The 18,186-nt window shown below is 35.8% G+C and overlaps 1 protein-coding gene across 2 annotated transcripts in view; it reads left to right on the top strand.

Annotated features, from left to right (window-relative positions):
- AVEN (apoptosis and caspase activation inhibitor) overlaps window positions 1–18,186 on the top strand; it is a 101,540-nt gene that overhangs the window by 31,669 nt on the left and 51,685 nt on the right. Inside the window, exon 3 of one of the 2 annotated variants that reach the window (XM_054198051.1) lies at window positions 10,710–10,769. The exons of the other annotated variant lie outside the window; for it this stretch is intronic. Within the exon in view, the coding sequence (XP_054054026.1) occupies window positions 10,710–10,769 (60 nt within the window). The remainder of the gene's footprint in view (window positions 1–10,709; window positions 10,770–18,186) is intronic. 2 annotated transcript variants of the gene reach the window in all.

Raw genomic sequence — 18,186 nt, 5'->3', positions numbered from 1 at the left:
GTAGGTAGTGCTCCAGAAGACACAGAGTGCCTACTTTTTTTCCTTAATCTTAGTAGCACCTCCTCTTTTCTTCTTATCCCATTTGTGGTCCTGAAATTCCTCCTCACATTTGCTACTGATAATCTGGGCTCTCCTAGCCCTTTTCTTCTCCTTTTAATGCTTTCTGAAACACACACCTTCATTTTGCTGTTCTTTCCCTGATCTCATACAATTGCTCAAGAGTTCCCAATTCCTTCATCCAACTTCTAGTCTATGCTTTCTCTTGATCCTTCCCCCACCCCATATTTTTGTACTTGTCCAAATCACATGTTGGCTCCCTGTCTGTTTTGTGTTCTCTTGCCTATTGTTTGTTCTTGGCTCTCCTGGGAGTGGCATCTTTGGAATTTCTGGCTGTTGTACAGAAAGATGGCTCTCCTGAGCATTTAAAAGATTTGGTTTTTCTTTCCCAAAGGGTTTATTTTTTGTCTAGATCTGGGTAGTTTTCTCAAAGAATGTCAAAGGCATATTGAGCCTTGCCAAATTCATTGTTTCAAAACAGTTGTATTAACTGTCTGTTCCACCCTAAAGGGAACTCTTCCGTCCTGTCGTCCTTTGTTGCAAACCAAACTGTGAACTAGAAACTCTTTTAATAAAAAGCATGTTTGAGGGACAGAATAGGGTGCGAGTGGGGAGGAATTATGTTTTCTTTGGTTCTGACTCATTTTCAACCTTTACTGGAATGTGAATCAGATGACCTTCCTTTGACAGTACACATCATCTCAGCGTATAAAGCGTGGTATTTCTGAATCTGCTGCAGATAATTTGGATTGTGAGACTGATCATACTCTCTCTATTTCTTTTTAAGCTTTTGATTGAAAACAGCCTGTGATGATCTGGTATTTTCTTCTTGAATATGTGCGTGTGCTTCAACATGCAGAAAATGTGTAACTGCAAAGTGTGTATCAGCTAGCTACAAAATGTATGGGGGCAAGGTGGAAGAACTAATTCAAGATGGGAGTGCTTTAATAGGATGATATCATTCCACTGATTTTTGTGTCATAAAATTTTTGTGTCATAAATGCTAGACGCAGATATATTGCAGATATTTATAGCAAAGAAATTTTCTTTCGAGACACTTGGATAACTTTGTGTTGGGAAAATGCTGGAAGAACGGAGCTGCTAGAAAGCTAAGTATTTTAAATTGACAGTTCAGTGGTAATAGGAGGTGAGCTGGTTTAGATTTTTCTGAGTAAATAAAGTGCTAGGGGTGCAAGAGTAATAGTCCCAGAGAGAAAGTCTATACAATTTGTACTCTTTCAAGAAAAGATACCGTTTGCAGTCTTCTTCATCACCTTTCTGATGCCCAAGGAAGTGTACCAAAGCGATTATAATGGAAAACAGCACTTTTGCCCTGGCTTCTTTACTAATGGAAGTCTTGTTATTTTTGTCCTCTGGGTGTACTTTATGTTTCTGAAGTTGTTAGAAGATAGAGTTCAGCATGACAGATGACAAATGTTGATTGGCTTTTATAACATAAGATTTGCTTTGGGCTAACCCACTTCTTGACTGAAATCCGTAGACACGGAAATAAGAGTGGCACTAGCAAGACAGAAGTTTTGCTTAACTGAAGAGGCAAACAGTCTTCAAAGGCAAAGAACATTCAAAAAAGATGTTTTGAATGTCTCACGTAGATGTATTTCTTAATGCATATTGCTACCCTGTCTGACCGATAGGAAGACAGGATTGTTCTGAAAGCCGGTAAATACATCTCACCTGACTATCTTTCTGTTTTGGGCTTTGTCATGATGTGTCTGTGGGCCCAGGGGAGGAGCAATCAGTTTGAAAAAGATACTGGGAATTGAGACAGCTTACCCAACCCAATAATATTAGGTCAGTCTAAAGACATCGTTACTGTCCTTTGTTCATTATCCAGGTTTTCCACATAATACTATGCTTCATTTTGGGGCATAAGTCATCCATCACCCTGAGAAAAAAAAGATATCTAAGATGCAAATAGGATCCGTTGAGACAGTTTGTATAGTCTGGGACATTCAGCATTGCCAGCTGTCACAGGTCTCACTGCACATTACCTCAGAGACTACTAACTTGATATGTCTCCTCTAAAATCAACAAATCCCTGTCACCTTCCATTGTACGCAGGAAACAATTCATAGGTGCTGGTTAATTATTCCAGAATTCTTTTTTAAGGCCTGAAGCATTCATTCTCTCTCTGTCTACTCACTCTCTCTATATTCTGTCTTGGATGGGGTTAATTTTTGTACGCTATCCTTTTACCTTCTTATCTTGGAAAGCATGCTTTTCTTTTTAAGAAAAACAATATATTTTGCACCTTTCAGGTACCCTTTTCAGGAGTACATTACCTCTAGGACAAAAACTGCAAGGAATTGTATCCAGCACTTAGTAGTGGTTGAGCGGAAGGTGTTTGCGTGTTTCCTTTCATCTTATGGTGTCACCTGTTACTTCAGATGGGAGTGGGTGCAAAAAATAACTTCTGTGTAAGCTGAGAAACTGACTTTTACCCTAAGTAGCAAAATACTTTCATTTGTCCCAAAATGGGCTGACTAACACTGCTTGTTCCAGCTGCAAAAAGTGCACTCGTATTGGCTTCCCCTGCTTCCACACATTAAATAGCAGAGAAAAACATCTGTAGCTGTTACCAGTCACATTTGCAAATTGGCTTCATTTGATGATGTTTTTAATTTCTAAGTAATTGTATATGTAGCTATTAATTGCTTTAGTTTTCATGCCAGTCGCTACCAAAACATGACTTCTGATGAAAGTGGCTATAATTTATTTTGGACTTTCTCTTCCTTTTGTATGTTCTTAGAAGGAACCTGGTGGATGTCTGTGTTTTGTTTCTTGCATGTCTCTGCTTCCCTTGCTTTTATGGAGTGTTTGGTTTTGTTGTCCTGTTTGTTATGCAGCTGTGGAGTTCTTACCAATAAAAATGTAATGAATTTGAACTTGCTTTGTGTTTTCCTTCTGCTCTTGATAATAAATTAAGATCACCTCCCCTCTTCTAAGGAAGTGAGTTTGAAAGACACTTCAGTGATATTATGGATTTGGCCCATCACCAGATATGGATCTAGTTGCCTGATTTGACTGCATAAATGCTGCCAAAGGGTTGGCAGGAACATGAAATGGAACAGCTGGTGAGAAGGGAAAGATCTTGGGGGATCGGGGAAATACTAGGATTGGTATTGGTAGTAGTAAGGGAAGAAGTAAGAGCTCCTTTTTCGGTGGTAGCATGCACGTGTATTGCGTTAAATCAGATTAAATCCCGATGCCTGCTTCTGATTTATCTTAATATATGTTTGCAGTTAGAATATTAACAGCAAGTACATATTCTAATGCAAATAAGAGACTATGGTCTCTCTTGCTTTAAATTTTCTATTCTGTAACTCCACATGGTTCTGTCTGCCCCTTCTTTTACCTTTTTTTCTGTTGTTCATTTCATAATGCCTTATTAAGTGTTCGCTTACTCTTACGTTTATACGTCCTCTTTCTGTCCCACAGACAACTTTGTTTCTCTGAGTTGTATTTGAATATGAAAAAAGAGGAGGAGGGAGAGAAAGGAGGAGGAGTAGAAATCTCTGAGAAGAACAACCTAGTCCCTTGGAGGAAAATTGCGTACAAGTATGAGATGACTAAATTAACTTGTAGAAGTGTAATCTGAAAGCAGATCTCATACCTGTAACTTACAAGCACACTTTAGCTTGTCAAAGACAATTGATCTTTATAAATAACTCTGTGTAAAGTAACATTTAACTGGAGACAAAGCATTTTAAAGTCTCCAAAGTGTTTGATTTGGTCATGTTATCTTTGTGTTTAAAAAAACCCCAACCAAACAGCAACAAAAAACCCCCTAGTGATTATTTGTGTTTAGTGCCTGTTACTTCAAAATAGTTTATCTGTATCTGTTCATCTGAACTTTAACAATTTTCTTTTGGCTGTTCATTTATTAATAGTAGAGTCCTATAATAGTTTTTTGGGGTAGTCTTTTTGCGGACCTTGCTATTTCAAAGTATTTTACCACATTACCATTTTATTTTGCTGCAGTGATTATAGGAAACTGAGGAAGTGAACAATGGAACCCCTCTGGGAAGCAAAACTGGAGTATGAATTAAAGACCCATCTTTAATTCATGGGAGAGAGAAAGAGTATTTATTGACAGAATTTTGGCATGAATAAAAAAAAAAAAACTCGGAAGATATTTTTTAATTTAAAAAAGCTGCAAAGAGATGTAATAATTTTTACCTCACAATTGTAAATGCTTTACGGTTACGACATGCTATAAACAATGGTGGTTTTTTTCTAAGCATCTAGAATAAAATTATCTGAGCTATATTCCAGAAGTCTGTCAATCTCCCAGACTGGTTGTAAATTGAAATTGTTTCATTCTAAAAAGACTAGTGAAATAAGTTTGTTCTGTAACAAAAATAACTCACTGAGCAAGCTATACTATGTGATAAAAAGCTGCTGTAATGCATTTTTGAAAACAGAGGCATTGAACAACTACACTGAAAATGTAACTTCACGTGACTAGAAATCATTTATTCATGAAAGGAAAGCACAGTAGATTAATCCAGGGACAATGTAACATGGACAACATATATTTTGGTGACAGTGATAGTGTACACCTACGATATCAGTCAGGAAGAGCTAACAACCACGTAATGGCATTAAGGATGATTTATCTAATTTACATTACAATAGGTAAAAGAATTCTTGAGGAGCCTGTTAAGGAGAGTATGTATAGGTGTTTAAGAAAATGACTTTTTCTAGAGTCTGTTTTTCTGTATCTGAGTTCTGACAGCTTGGCATTGCTAAAATTAGAAATGGTTCCATTTCCTCCTCTCCTTGCAACACTTTTTAAAACCGGTATAATTTGAATAATTAGGTGACACAGTATTTGCCATTATTTGCTTTTCAATGTTAGAGATAAAATACTACCAACAAACATATTTGAATTACAGTTCCTTCATTTTTTAACTAGCAAAATGTGTGAAATAGCAAATATAATAAATCAGTTTTGCTAGGGTTTGGGGCAAATTTGAGGAAGTGAAACTTGCTGTTCTTTCTTTCCCTAACTCAGCTCCCCTTCTGCTTTGAAAATCAACGGACCAGGTTCTCTCTAGTAGGTAATTGTACATGGAAGGCTAACCCCAGCATTGCCAGTAAAATTCATAGATTACAAAAGCCAAGAAACCATTTGTGATCGGGTGAATTTTTCTGGATAACATAATCAGTTATAACAAAATAAGTTATGAACTAGTTATTGGTTGAATTAGGGTATGTCTGTTAGTATAGCTACTGTCAAAACCTATTGTCAGTCTTGATTTAAACAATTTCAGTGACAGAGAATCCCCCCGAGCTCTTGGAAGGTTGTCCCACTGGGCTCTTGGATTGACTCCATATACTGTTACCTTGACTGTTAAAAGTGTGCATCTTAATTCCCCTAAAATTCTGTATAGGCTGAGGACTGCAGAGTTGCAGAAAAAACACACAAATGACAAATTAAACTCAGTGCAGATGAAGATTAAATGATGTACATGGTATGTGTGTGGGGAAACAGTCCCCTATCACATTTAAAGACATCTGAGGTGATTGTTACTACTCGCTAGTTGAAAGCAAATGAACCCTAGAAATTAGGAATAGAACAGAGAACAAATCAGAAAATACATCACGGTGTCACTATATAAATCAGTGATACAGGCTTATTGTGTAACTTTTTTTTCAAAGCGTCTCTGCAAGGAAACTGTAGTAATGAAAAGGTACAGCAAAGGGCAGCAGGACAGCCAACAGTATGGAAAAATTTACATATGAGTTATGGCTGAGGATGGTATGAGTAGAATGGAATAGAGGTCTTCAGCCTTAAAGACAGATGACTGAGAAGGGTATGGTGTAGCTGTCTGTAAAATCATGGAAGGATGGATATGGTGAATAAGAAATTATTATTTTCTCTTCTAGTGCAAGAAGTAGGGAGTATTGAATGAAGCTGGCTGGCAGCAAATTCAAAACAAAGAAAGGAGATTTTTTTTCATGTAACTCATAATTAAACATGGGAGTTTGTCAGGGGATCTTGTAGAAGCTTAAATTTTGTGCAGGTTCAAAATACAACTGAAAAAATACTTTGAAGGTTATCTTATAAATAAGACATCATCTCTGGCTCAAGAAATCCCTGAACTGCAAATAGCTGGAGGCTGGCAGAATATTTCTGAGGAAGTGTCCCTCTGTGCGCGCCTTGTTCTCAGCATCCCTAGACTTATGCTTTTGGGCACCGTTGTGCAGAATTTGAGGCTATATGGAGCGTCTGATTTGATCTGGTATGACCTTTCTCAAGTGATGTGCTTCTTTCTTCCCTGTTTGTAATCTGCAGAATCGATAAATATAATATTTAAAGTTTGAGAAGGTGTCAGTTCAAAACTTTTGGATGGTATTGAGGTCCTGTAAACGATTCAGTTTTCTGTAATTTTGGTATTTTCAGCAAGCTTGCTGACTTCACCACTGTTTGATATATAATTACGTAGTAGTGGGGCAGGAAGTTGAATTCCTTATAAAGCATCAGTACTGCTCTATGGGGCAGACTATACAAATAGGTATTTTTAATGTCTCGTAATTGCAGGAATTCTGAAGAAGACCAAGGAATGCCTGTCTTGAATACTGAAAAAATGCTATCAAATGGAAGGAGTTAGGTAAATGTAGGCCCATGTGCTTGATATCAATCTTGGAAAAAAAACAACGGAAAAGCTGATGCAGGATTTGGTTAATTAAGATGTAAAGCGTGGAGGCAGGCCTTGCTGGACCTAAAAGTTGTTGAAGAACCAGCAGCATCACAAGCAAAAGAGGGGGATGAGCTGAACAGATATAAGTTGAGGCTGTAGGGCTCAGTTTTGAGTTACCAGGAGCACACAGTTACGTCTGCTATAACAAAGCTTCCTTCTGTGCAGATGCTGCTTTGCCGTATCGGGTCCCTTCACAAAGCATTTTATAGCTGCCATGAAAGTATATAAACCCTCGTGCTGTATTGATAGAGGGCTGAACGTCTGTCACTGCATTCTCTCCTGTAGCTATAAACTGGTTTTGCCTGATCTGGCTCTGCCTGTATACTCTATGACAAAAGGATATGAATATAACTAATACTGGTCCTCTTTTGTTTTCTGGAGAATGTCTCTTTACGTGTGATTGGAAATACTGCATAATATTACCTGCATGTATTTACAATGCAAATGGTCCTAAAGTGTTCTAGTGCCTTTTTTCTCATTACAATAACTCTTGGAGGCGGGGGATTATTTAATGAAGGGGCTTGAGAGAGACGCAAAGGACCATGGTGAATTTTGTGTTCATCTGTAATTCAAGTTGAAATGAACACATTGGGTCAGTGATTTAACTATAGGAGCAGAAGTTCTGGATTTCACTCCTTGCTTTCTATTAGGTTATGTAAGTTATATCTCTTAACAAAAAGATGGAAGTGTAAAAGTATCTCATGTTTTACCTGTAGCTTAATAGTCTTGAGTGACTTGGAAGTGAATGCAGAAGGTATGCCAACAGTTTAGGAATACCTATGAGTCTGTGCTGCTACTTGTTGATTTCTTTTAGCTGATAACTGCCCAGAAGGGGCAGTTTGGGCTTTTGGTCTGTGTCTCATTCGCGTCATTTCTAAAAGGCTCATTAAACCATGCTGCACCACTTTAATCTTTGCTACCTGCTGAATTAGTGTAGAAGGGGGTCCCATTTGTATAGTACCGTGCTTTATGTTTTGCTGAGCAGATGTACTATCTTTAGGCAATTGACTGTAGTTATTTTGTCTTGTGGTTTACTCATTTCATGTATACAAGCAACTTAATACAGAGAGAAAATGAAAAGATATCCTTGTCAGATGCTTAGTGATCCTTGAACAACTGATTATAATGGTGAAAAATAAATACCAACTCATTGCTTTCAGGTGAGGTGATTTTACATGATTACACATTTTGGAAAACATTCTGTGATATATTTATTTCTGATTGCACAGAGGTTTTGGAATTTGATAGCAGACCGTTCATTTATGTTAAAGAATCTGAATTCTTTGAAGATAAGTGAGAGGAATAATACACTGAAAACAAAAATAACATTGTGATGAGTTAAATTAAAAATTATTAATGAATAAATCTGAAAAAAACCTACCTTTTCTTTTAAAAATACTATATAGTTGTATCCAATCTTTTAAAAATATTAGTTGTATCCAATTCTTCCTCCTACAACTAAGCTTTCTACTTGGTCTTAGCCCTCTTGTATTTTCAACAGAGAGCTTAAAAAGCCTTAACTACAACTCTCAGTTTCAAAGTTTCTGAAACACTAAGTTTTGAGTAAGCTTTTTGAGAGCTTCATTGAATGATAACCTGATTTTTCTTAAATAGGCATGTTGGCTAGCTGTTATCTCTGGGTTTTTGGGTGGGTGTTTTGTTTGTTTTTTAAGCCATGGTAAACAATACCTTTTACAAAAGAGGAGGCAGAGAACTCGCACACAGTGCCCAAGGTAAGAAATTTTTCAGTGTGAGAGCAGTAACAGGAGAATCAAAACTTGAATTACAGTTCTGATTTTTCTCTCTTTTACTTACAACTCTGAACCAGATTCAACAGATACAAAGCCGTCTTCTAAAATCAGCTAACAAAAGCAGTATTACATCTGCTGCTTGTTATAAGTGTTATCGAGTTGTAGTAGGCTTTGACAGTTTAAGTTATGGAGAACTTGAATTGATGCCATTGAAACTTATAGCCATATTGTTTTGTTTTGTATTGCACAGAACCTACTTCTTAAATTATGATTTTTATTTTTTTTTCCCCCTGGTATGTTAGATGAGAGACAAAGCATTGGTGTGTATTGTATAGGAGCAGTGAGGAGGCAGGAAGAATTCTTACTGGATCGATGTAATATGTGAAGTGAGGCATAGGAAAAAAAGATTGAGAGATGTTCGATCAAGCGGTTGTGAAGAGAGTAGTTGGAGTTACTTAGAAAAGGACAGAAATTGGGGAAGTGTAGAGAGTGCTGGAACCTGTCAGCAACAAAATGGCTGAGTGGTAGGTGCACTAGGAAAAATTCCCATCAAGTTCTCATGAAATACAGCAAGTGGGAAAGTGGAAGAGGATTAGAATAATGGAAATTTCTTTGCTTGTGTCAAGCAGAAGACTTAAGCGTGAATGTTTAGAGAATATGAAACATTTTCCCCCCCCCATTGTGGCAGTCAGGAGTGGGATCTTGTAGGAGTAATTTCAAATATATAAAGTATTCTACAGTATTATGGATGCGATGACCCCTCTCCTGCAGTTGTTGTTTCACATATCTTTCCTGGTAGGAATTCCATGTGGAGGCATGTTGTTGACTCTTGATATGAGACAAGGCTCAGCATAGTATTAACTTCTGGTTTTCAGTCTCATGCTATTCTATCAGTCTTTGGGAAGTAGGTTTAGTCTTCTAGCACTTGGTAGAATTCTATATAAGCCTTTTGTCTATAAGTGAAGGGTTCAAAATAAGTGTTTGTAAAAGTCAAATTAGTCCATCTTAAGCAAGCGTCAGGCATGAGAGAGGTTATTTTAGTAAGTCAGTAAGAAAGTAAGAAAAAAAACCAAAAAGGATTGATGGATACATTAAATAAGAAAGGCATGCTAAATAGAAATGAGGGAATTGATATAGAGAAAAGCAGAGGAAAGATATTTTGCACTATTTGTGCTTTTTCAGTTTCAAGGGGTGTGGGGTTTTTTTGTGTATGTGAGCACAGGTACCTTTCTCCATGACTCAGAAGTGTAGTTTTTTGACTAACAGATACTGTGTTTATTTTTCAAGCCATATAAGATGTTAAATCTCATTCTAAGATATTCTGCATGTTATTTCCATGTAGAATTCATGTCTATGTGGCTTATGTAGTAGATGCTCCAAATGAGTGAAATAACTGAGGTGACCTGCACTTTTTTTTTTATAGTTTTACTGGGGCACTGATGTCCAGTCTTCTTGTTGAAACTCTGTACACAGTACCTTGGGGTGTATTAACATGGTGCTTTTTCCTTACAGTGCTGTAATTTACCTTTCATAAATAACTAATCAACAGTTCTAGCTTTATTTAATATCCTTTTATATAAACAAAGATTCATTATCCTATAATAAAAGTCATCCTTTTACATTTACTGCTGTGGTGCAAAATGTTGTTTGCTTTGCCAGATTAAATAGATAATAAAGTACAGCAAATGTGTTTTGCTAATATTAACAGAAGCGTTGCTTTTTATTGATTTCTTTTTTCTTAAATAGCCATGCATGGAAATATGTATTAAAATATTTTGAAACATTTAAATCTTAGGAAATATTTCACTCCAGTATAAGTCAACAGAGAAAGCACTTAATAGTTTTCCTTTGAACAACCTTAATATCAAGAGAGCTGTTATTTGAGCAGTATAGGAAATCTAAGAACATCAATATTTGTCATAGAAGGATTTAAACTTAAGTATCAGTAAAAAGAAATTTAAATTCACTGAGTTACTGTCCATACATTAAAGTATATATTGATGTAATAAACAATTACATGAAAAACATGAAATAAAAACTTACGTAGGAGATACTTGATTGAAGCTTTATCTATGCTCTGTCAGAATATAGTGAGACTCACTCAGCAGAGAGGAAGCTTTTTTCTATTTGAAATGCATTGTGGACTCTCGTCTTGTGATTTCTTTTTCCACAGCGTCTTGTTGTTCACTGGTGCTTCGTCTTGTGGTATTGGTTGTTTCCAGTTTATTTCCAGGTATCTCCAATATCTGATTTCTTCCACATTCAGCATTTTTGTTTGTTCTGCCCTAATCAGGTAACAGAAAAGAACCTGTAAACTTTGCATCTTCTCTGCCCCCCTAAAAAAGGCGGGGGGGGAGGGGGGGGGGGCGGGTAGGGAAAGGCAAATGCACTGACCCCAGTTAACTCAAGTATTCAGCACCCATTTAAAAACTCATTTAAAGATTTAGCATCCGGTAAATTCCATCTGTTTTCTGTAGCTATTCCAACACTGAGAAGTTATTTCCCTACACATTTTGGTAGCCTCCACGTTTTAGATTTTTGTAGGAAATATGCAGGATCAGTAGACATCAGGTAACTTTCAACCCATACAACATTAATCTGTGAAAGATGGTGAAGTCTGCCTCTCTCAGCTCCTTGTGCTTCTGTCAGACACAGATGTGAAATGCTGCTTTAGAACAGAGAGGAAAAAAAAAATCCCAAAGGGTGTAGTGTTTTGTCATCTCTCAGGACAGTGAGCACGCATGGCATCAATGAGTAGCAGATATGAGCTATTCAAACCAGTCACTGAACTGACAGGATGACGCTTTCGTACATAATAGACCCATTAATTATTTCTTCTGATGGACAGCAGTGTCTACTAGAAGAAAAAAGCAGCAGATGATAATACTAGGTTTGATAGGTGCTCTGTGTTTGAACAGCTTGTCATCAAGAAACGAATCCAGGAAAAAATTGCTGTTTTCGGATATAATCAGGTAAAACGGACCAGAGTTGTTTTGACATCGTAGATGTCACGTATAGGGTTAAAAACGCCATTCAGGTTAAGGTCTATTCATAGCTAGCTTTTTATCAAAAAGATGTTCCAAAAGATCTGTTCTAAAAATCGTGGTGTGTTTTGCTTCATGTAGCCTTTCATTTGGGGAACCTGGCTGTAGTCTTGTGGTTTTTAATTTATAACTTAATGTGCAGATTAAGCCTACACATTCATGGGGTTTTGTCTCTCTCCCTGCCCATCCCCCAAGAAACCTTAATGTTTTAAAAAAATGTTTTTCAAAAGACTCTATGTATGAAGATTATGTTCAGACTCGTAACAGTAACGTTATACTCGTTACTTGTGTCAAACAAAGGCTTTCTGACTCACAAATCCATTTCTAATTAATTTAGAAATTTAAATTGTCTGATTTAATGTTAATTAACCTCTCTTGAGGTTAATGTGTAGGAAATACATATATATTGAAAAACTCATTTTAATGTAGCATTATGAAGGGATTCTTCGTAAATCTGTCCTGAAATATGATGGGTAAAATCTTCATTCACTGTACTGATGTTGTTAGGGGCAACGCTTGCTGGTTGTGGGGAAACTAAGGCAACATTTGTAACTTTTCCTTAGAATATAGTTTCTTCCCCCTCCACCCCCCGAACCTTATTTACTGTAACTTTTCTTTTTAATTTATTGACAAGAAAATGTTTACAATCAATTTATTTCTTTTTTTTTGCCTTCTATGCATTGAAGGTGAAGAAGAGATAAAATGATGAGGGAAAGAAAATAGAGTATTTACTTTAGAACTGGGCTGAAACATGAACCACACCAAAAAGATGGTGGGAGAAAGGGCTGCTTCTACAGGTTTGTATTTGTTTACTCTAAGTATGAAGAACATCTCTCATAATTTGCCTTAGTCTCATTTCATTGAAACAGTAAAGTTATCCTCTTCTTCCTTGTTATGAAACGATGGAGAGCATCTGGATAAAGCTTTTTTGGTTTATGCAGTCAATAATGATGAGCACAGTTATGCCCTTATATCACATCAAATAATGTTTGGAATACCTTTGGCCTCCATCTTGCATCCTATCTAGCTCCAGACCAAATCCAAGCCTAGTGGCATATGATGGCTGTAACTTTAAATCTAGGTTGTCAGTCTTGTCTCTTTAGATAAGGAGTTGAGTTGCCAAGGATACAATGGGTACATGATGTAAAGTCCATGCTGAAAGTACTGGAATGAGATATACTGTCTGAAATAATATTAACACTTTCTCTCTCATGATTTCTGTCCTCAAGCATCCAGTGCATATCTGGAGTCGGTAGCCTAACCTGAACTTAAAGTGTCCTCAATTTATTAGGATATTTCATAAAAGTGCCAATTCTTATGAAACCCTCCCAAGTAACTGGAGTCTGACAAGGCACAATCTTTGTATATGTAGCAATAAGATAACTTTATAGAGTTTGTATTCTCAGATAATCTTTCAAGAGACAAAGAACAAACACTAGTCCCAGTCTGCTTCCCCCTTGCAAATCACAAAACAGGGCACTCTGTGATTACAACTCTACTCTGTGATTATCCCCAAAAGAAGTCCTGAAGCACAAAATAATTGAACCTTTTTTTATATACACATGTGCGTGAGCGCGCGCACACACACACACATATATATATATTATGTATAAAAACCACATTTTTCCCCCCTTCAGAAATGGGTAAGCTGAGCTGTTTGTATGTTAGTATCAAAAGTATTCAGCTGTCTCAAACCTGGAGATTAGAGTAAACTTGGGTAAAGCAGCATGTTAAAATATAGGGGATAACAGCGATCCTGACATCTTGGAGTGCAACCTAAGTCTAAACTAAGGAGATGATTGGTGTTAAGAATTCAAACTCTAAAGACAAAGTTGGTTAAAATTTTCAACCTTGAATATAGCACAAAGAAGAATAATTGTGTTTTTAGCATGATGTTCTGAAAATCTTTTCTGTTTGGTCAAGCTACAATAGGAATAAGCTATATATATAAGCTGCATAACTAAAGGGCATAAAGAAAATCTCCAGTGGAGAATGTCGCTGGTATGTCTGAAGTAGCAAAAGCTTCAAGTATGCACAACTGTAAAAGCCCTAGGGCCTATAGTCTGTCTTGTGACTGGATGTCTACTATGTGACAGCGCTGTAGTCTGTGATTAATTCTTGCAGAGTTTGGTTATTTTGCACTCATAGAATGGCGTGATGAGGGATTCCACGTCCATAAATAACGTCAGTTGACATGAAGTTCTCATACCTCGAAACCAGGAGTAAGGAATCACAGGGGACTGGCTGCATCCCTCTACTTTGTTTCACTTGGTTCACAGGCATGTTGTTTTCTGCATTACTTTCTGATAAGAGGAAGGTTAATTTGTAGTGAGGAAAAAGTCCTGTACATCTTGGGCAGAATTCTGTTTCAGTTCTCTCTGTTTTTTTGAGTGGTGTTATGCGTGTGCATGTTATAGCCAAAAACCTCAAAATAACTACGTAGCTTTGGTTAACAATGCATTGAAACGCTGTACCTGAAAATCAGATCTAGGTTGAATAATGCACTTGCCAGTTTTAAGAAGATTGCTTTATAAAAGTTTTTTTTAAAAAAGAAGTGAGCACAGAAGTCAGCTTTATTTAAAAACGTTTTACATTTTAAATGCATGAGTATGCCAGGTGAAAGCTCACTGAAATTTCATTGCAATCTCAGTGAGATTTGATATTTACAGTATCAAGGCTGATAGCTTTGCAAATAGAATTAAACACTGTCTGTGTTAGTCCATTCATGATTAATAATTATGAATTCTTCAAGTCAAAAAGGCCAAGTGTTACCCCTGTTGTGTGAAAGTAATTTGTCAAATGTATCGGGAAAGACATTTTTCTGATAAAACTGAATGATCAGTAAAGCCATATCTCGGTGAAATGTTTCTACAAATTATAAATTTGTGTAGTAACCACTAATGTTAGTGCTTCAAATAAATTTGAAAAAAATTGGAAGAAGGCAGTGTCAGAGAACACTTCTAAGCATTTTCCTTTTTGAGGATTTTATGAAGTATTTATCCTTTATTTAAGAACAGCTATGCACATGGAAATCCCATTTTTACCTTTTTTCTGAATGTTGTCATTCGGCTTTTATAGATGTGTATGATTACCTGTTTCAAGTGAGTTGATAACTGTAGTGGTTGCTTTTCAGAGAAAAGCGGTGCATTTATCAGAATTTTTAAATTGCTGAAGAGCTAATGTTCTGAAGAAAATGTCATCATTATTGCCACTTCTTTTGTTGTCTGCAAGTAGTTCTTGCTTTTGTGAACAAAATTATTTTCCCACTTACTCTTCAGCCTTATTCTTTTTTTTTTTTTTTGGGGGGGGGGGGGGGTGGAGAGGGAGGGTTTTGTTGTGACCTCATATAAATAATTATTTGTTATTGCAGATTAAATAATTCTGTCTTGTCAGTGGAATATGTGATTATCTTCCAGCTAAATTAAATTCATCTGCAAAACTGTAATTTTCAATGACCAATACAGAATACATTATATGTTTCTTAAAAAAAAAATCTATAAATGTCTGTATAAATGAAAACAGTCTTCAAAGTTTTGAAATTTTGCCATCAATCACATATTTAACACTGAGTAATTTTTTACTTAAACTTAAAAACATGGTACCCTGAATCTTAAAATTATTTTGAATTTCAGTGGAATATCTGCTAGCTCTCAGTGAAAGTAGATTCTTTTGCGTTTCTTAAAGTGAGACTGTTCCTAATAAAATGGGTCTTCCCTGTAGTCTGAAAACTCGTTTAGAACAACAAACTCAAAAGAAAAATGGATTGAGATAGCTTAGAAGAAAAGGAGTTTTTGTTACCTTGGAAATGAGCGAGTAGAAGGACTTAGCAGAACTCATGTCAGACATCTGAGGGCTTTTGTGTTTCCTAGATTTTAGTTATGGCAGTCAACTGTAGACTTGAGACAAAATGGTTTTAATATTAAATCCTTTGTGAAGAAAGACATATAATTCATTTTTCACTTTTTAAGTGGAAGTGTTGCTAGTAGATGTATTTGGCCAGAATGCTTTAATAGAAATGTATAATAGTGGTGACTTAACATTATTTCTAGGGCTGTTGGTTGCTACTAACATTTTGTTGGACATATTATTCAGTGACATTTTGATAGAATAATACTTGCAATTAAAATGCTTTTTGAGAAAGGTAACTAGCATGCTGGCACAGGTTTTAGTTAATATGTTTTATAAATTATTCTTTGTGTAGCCTTCCTATGTTTTTTTTCCCATTATTTTAATACTGGAAACACACAAAAATTTCTACTTTTGTCTGACAGTATTAGGAAGGATAAGTAATGACCGTTTCACAAATATATGAGCTTCAATCATATTTTTAATCACATTTTAATTAACGGATCAGCATTTGTGAATGTGCTGTCTGATTTATTCAAATTACAGCAGGGTACTGTTACTATTCAGATTGGTAACAAATTATGAAACTGGATCGAAGATTGAACAGTTTTGCATAATTGTGGTTGGTTAACTTGTGATATCTGATGAATATGTGCTCAGCAGATGCTGTCCAGGTATCTTTCAACTGACTCTATTTTTGTAGACTATTGATATGGGCATGCACTAGATGGATTATAACCTTGGATTTAATTTGTCTTAGATTTTACGCTAATGTGTAACTTCTTCCCCCTCGCCTTGTGTTAAAGGGAAGATTTGCAGTTAAATTTTTGTTGTAAAGGTAAGGAGTAATAACACTCTGACCACAAATTTTGAAGAGTTTGTGGGGGGTGGTGTCAAAGATTTTTAAGTTTTGATTATGCGCACTCTTCCTCTTTCCCAACTTGATCATTCTAGTTGCCATAACAACATCATAATAGCAGCGCATTTGCTGCTGTAGTTAAGGTTGTGTCAGCACTTCCATTATAAGCTACTGTTTTCAGGAATTTGTAATTTATCTACAGGCTTAAAAATGACATACAGTAAGCCTATGTAATTGGTTTTAATGTATGGTACGAACTTTTTGAAAGCTGCTGTTGTCTATCTCTAATGGCATGTATAAAATAGCATATTGTTTCAAGTGTTTTTTTTCTTTTTTACCGAGAAGTAGCAAAATATTTTTAGTCTAAAACTTACTTTGACTGGTTCCCATCTGCCAGAGGTATGAGAATCAACATGTTCTTTTGCTCTGCCACAATGCTCCGTCACGCCTGTATCCAGTTAGACCCATCTGTTCCTGTTAGTTAAAAGGTTAGTGTGAACATGGTGCTTTTTTCTGGGAAGAAAAATATAACCTTTTTAATAACAGAATTTCATATCTTATTAAGAAATAAGCATTTGACATCTTCAATAATTTTATAATTAATTTTATTTTAAATAAAGACAGCTATATTAGATGGATGATTTTTGGAATGCAAGAAGTAAAGGGGGAGTCTATGAACAAAAGCTAGTATTGGAAAAAGTCAGTTATTCATTGTAGGTGCAGTTCCCGTTGTAGAATTTTAGCAAGGAATTGTGCTTAACTTTAATGCAGCTCTCTGAAATCTGGAGATTGTTTAACCTGGAAATCCCATCTAAGCAGTTAACATAATTTGCCAAAGATCTGCTCCATGCTCTGTAACAAGGAATTCCACTAGGAGCTTGATAAAGGGATTGTTCAAGGACTTTCTTCCACCCAAATGGAATTTGTTTTTTTAAAACACATCAGTTTCAGGCAAATTTACAAGGCATAATGCAAACTTGCTGCCCTGAGTAATTATGAATTTTATACTTGTGAGGATTCATGGTGGTTTTGTTTGCTGTTTTTTTTTTAACCTATCTTCTTGCCAAATGTACCACAAGACAATTGACCCTACAACAAAATGATGCCTTTTTGCTGTAGGAGACAATGGTATGACAATGCATTATACAATTTTAGAAACTGCTCTGTAGTATTGTTACTCATAAATTAGAAGGGAACAGATTTTCTTCTGCTTTTTAATCCCTTATTGTTATTATTTTACTTTGAATTAAAGTCTTAATTTGCATAAAAATTACTCAAATGTGAAGCAAGTAGGTTCTTTTTTAGTTCATCTGTGTAACTTCTTCACTGTAATAACATCTAATTGCAGTTATTTAGACTTTTGTTTGTATCGCTTCAGTTGATTGATGTTTGAAAAACTTCAGCAACAACATGTAACTTTAAAAGAAAGACTCATTTGATTTGATTTTAATTGTCCGTAGTAAGTGTAGCTATTAATTTCAAAGGCCTATTTCTTCGATTTTATTTTTAAAGGAAAATCTAGTTTAAACTTTGAACATATTAAATTTAGTTTAATCATCTTATTTAGAAAGTATTTGTTTAAGTATATCCTACACTGAAGAAAGATTATGGGTACTTCTCTACTGAAAAATACAAATAGTTTATTTAAAAAGATAATTGATGTCTTTGACGCAGACTTTGTTTTATTCTAGACAGGTGAAATATTCCATCTGCACTTCCTGTGTCCAAACACTTTATCGTCCTTTTATTGCTTCACTTTTTAATATATTTTCCCCTCACCTCCCAGAATGTGATTAATTTTTAGCCATTTTCTGTTATGGTTTTGTAATCATATTCACAAATTCGATTTTGGAGTCTCTTGTTTCGAACTGACTATTAGATTTTACACACAAAAACCCTAT

This window comes from Rissa tridactyla, chromosome 4, assembly GCF_028500815.1.
Source record: "Rissa tridactyla isolate bRisTri1 chromosome 4, bRisTri1.patW.cur.20221130, whole genome shotgun sequence".
NCBI classification, from domain to species: domain Eukaryota; kingdom Metazoa; phylum Chordata; class Aves; order Charadriiformes; family Laridae; genus Rissa; species Rissa tridactyla.
This window is presented reverse-complemented; position numbering and strand designations above follow the sequence as displayed.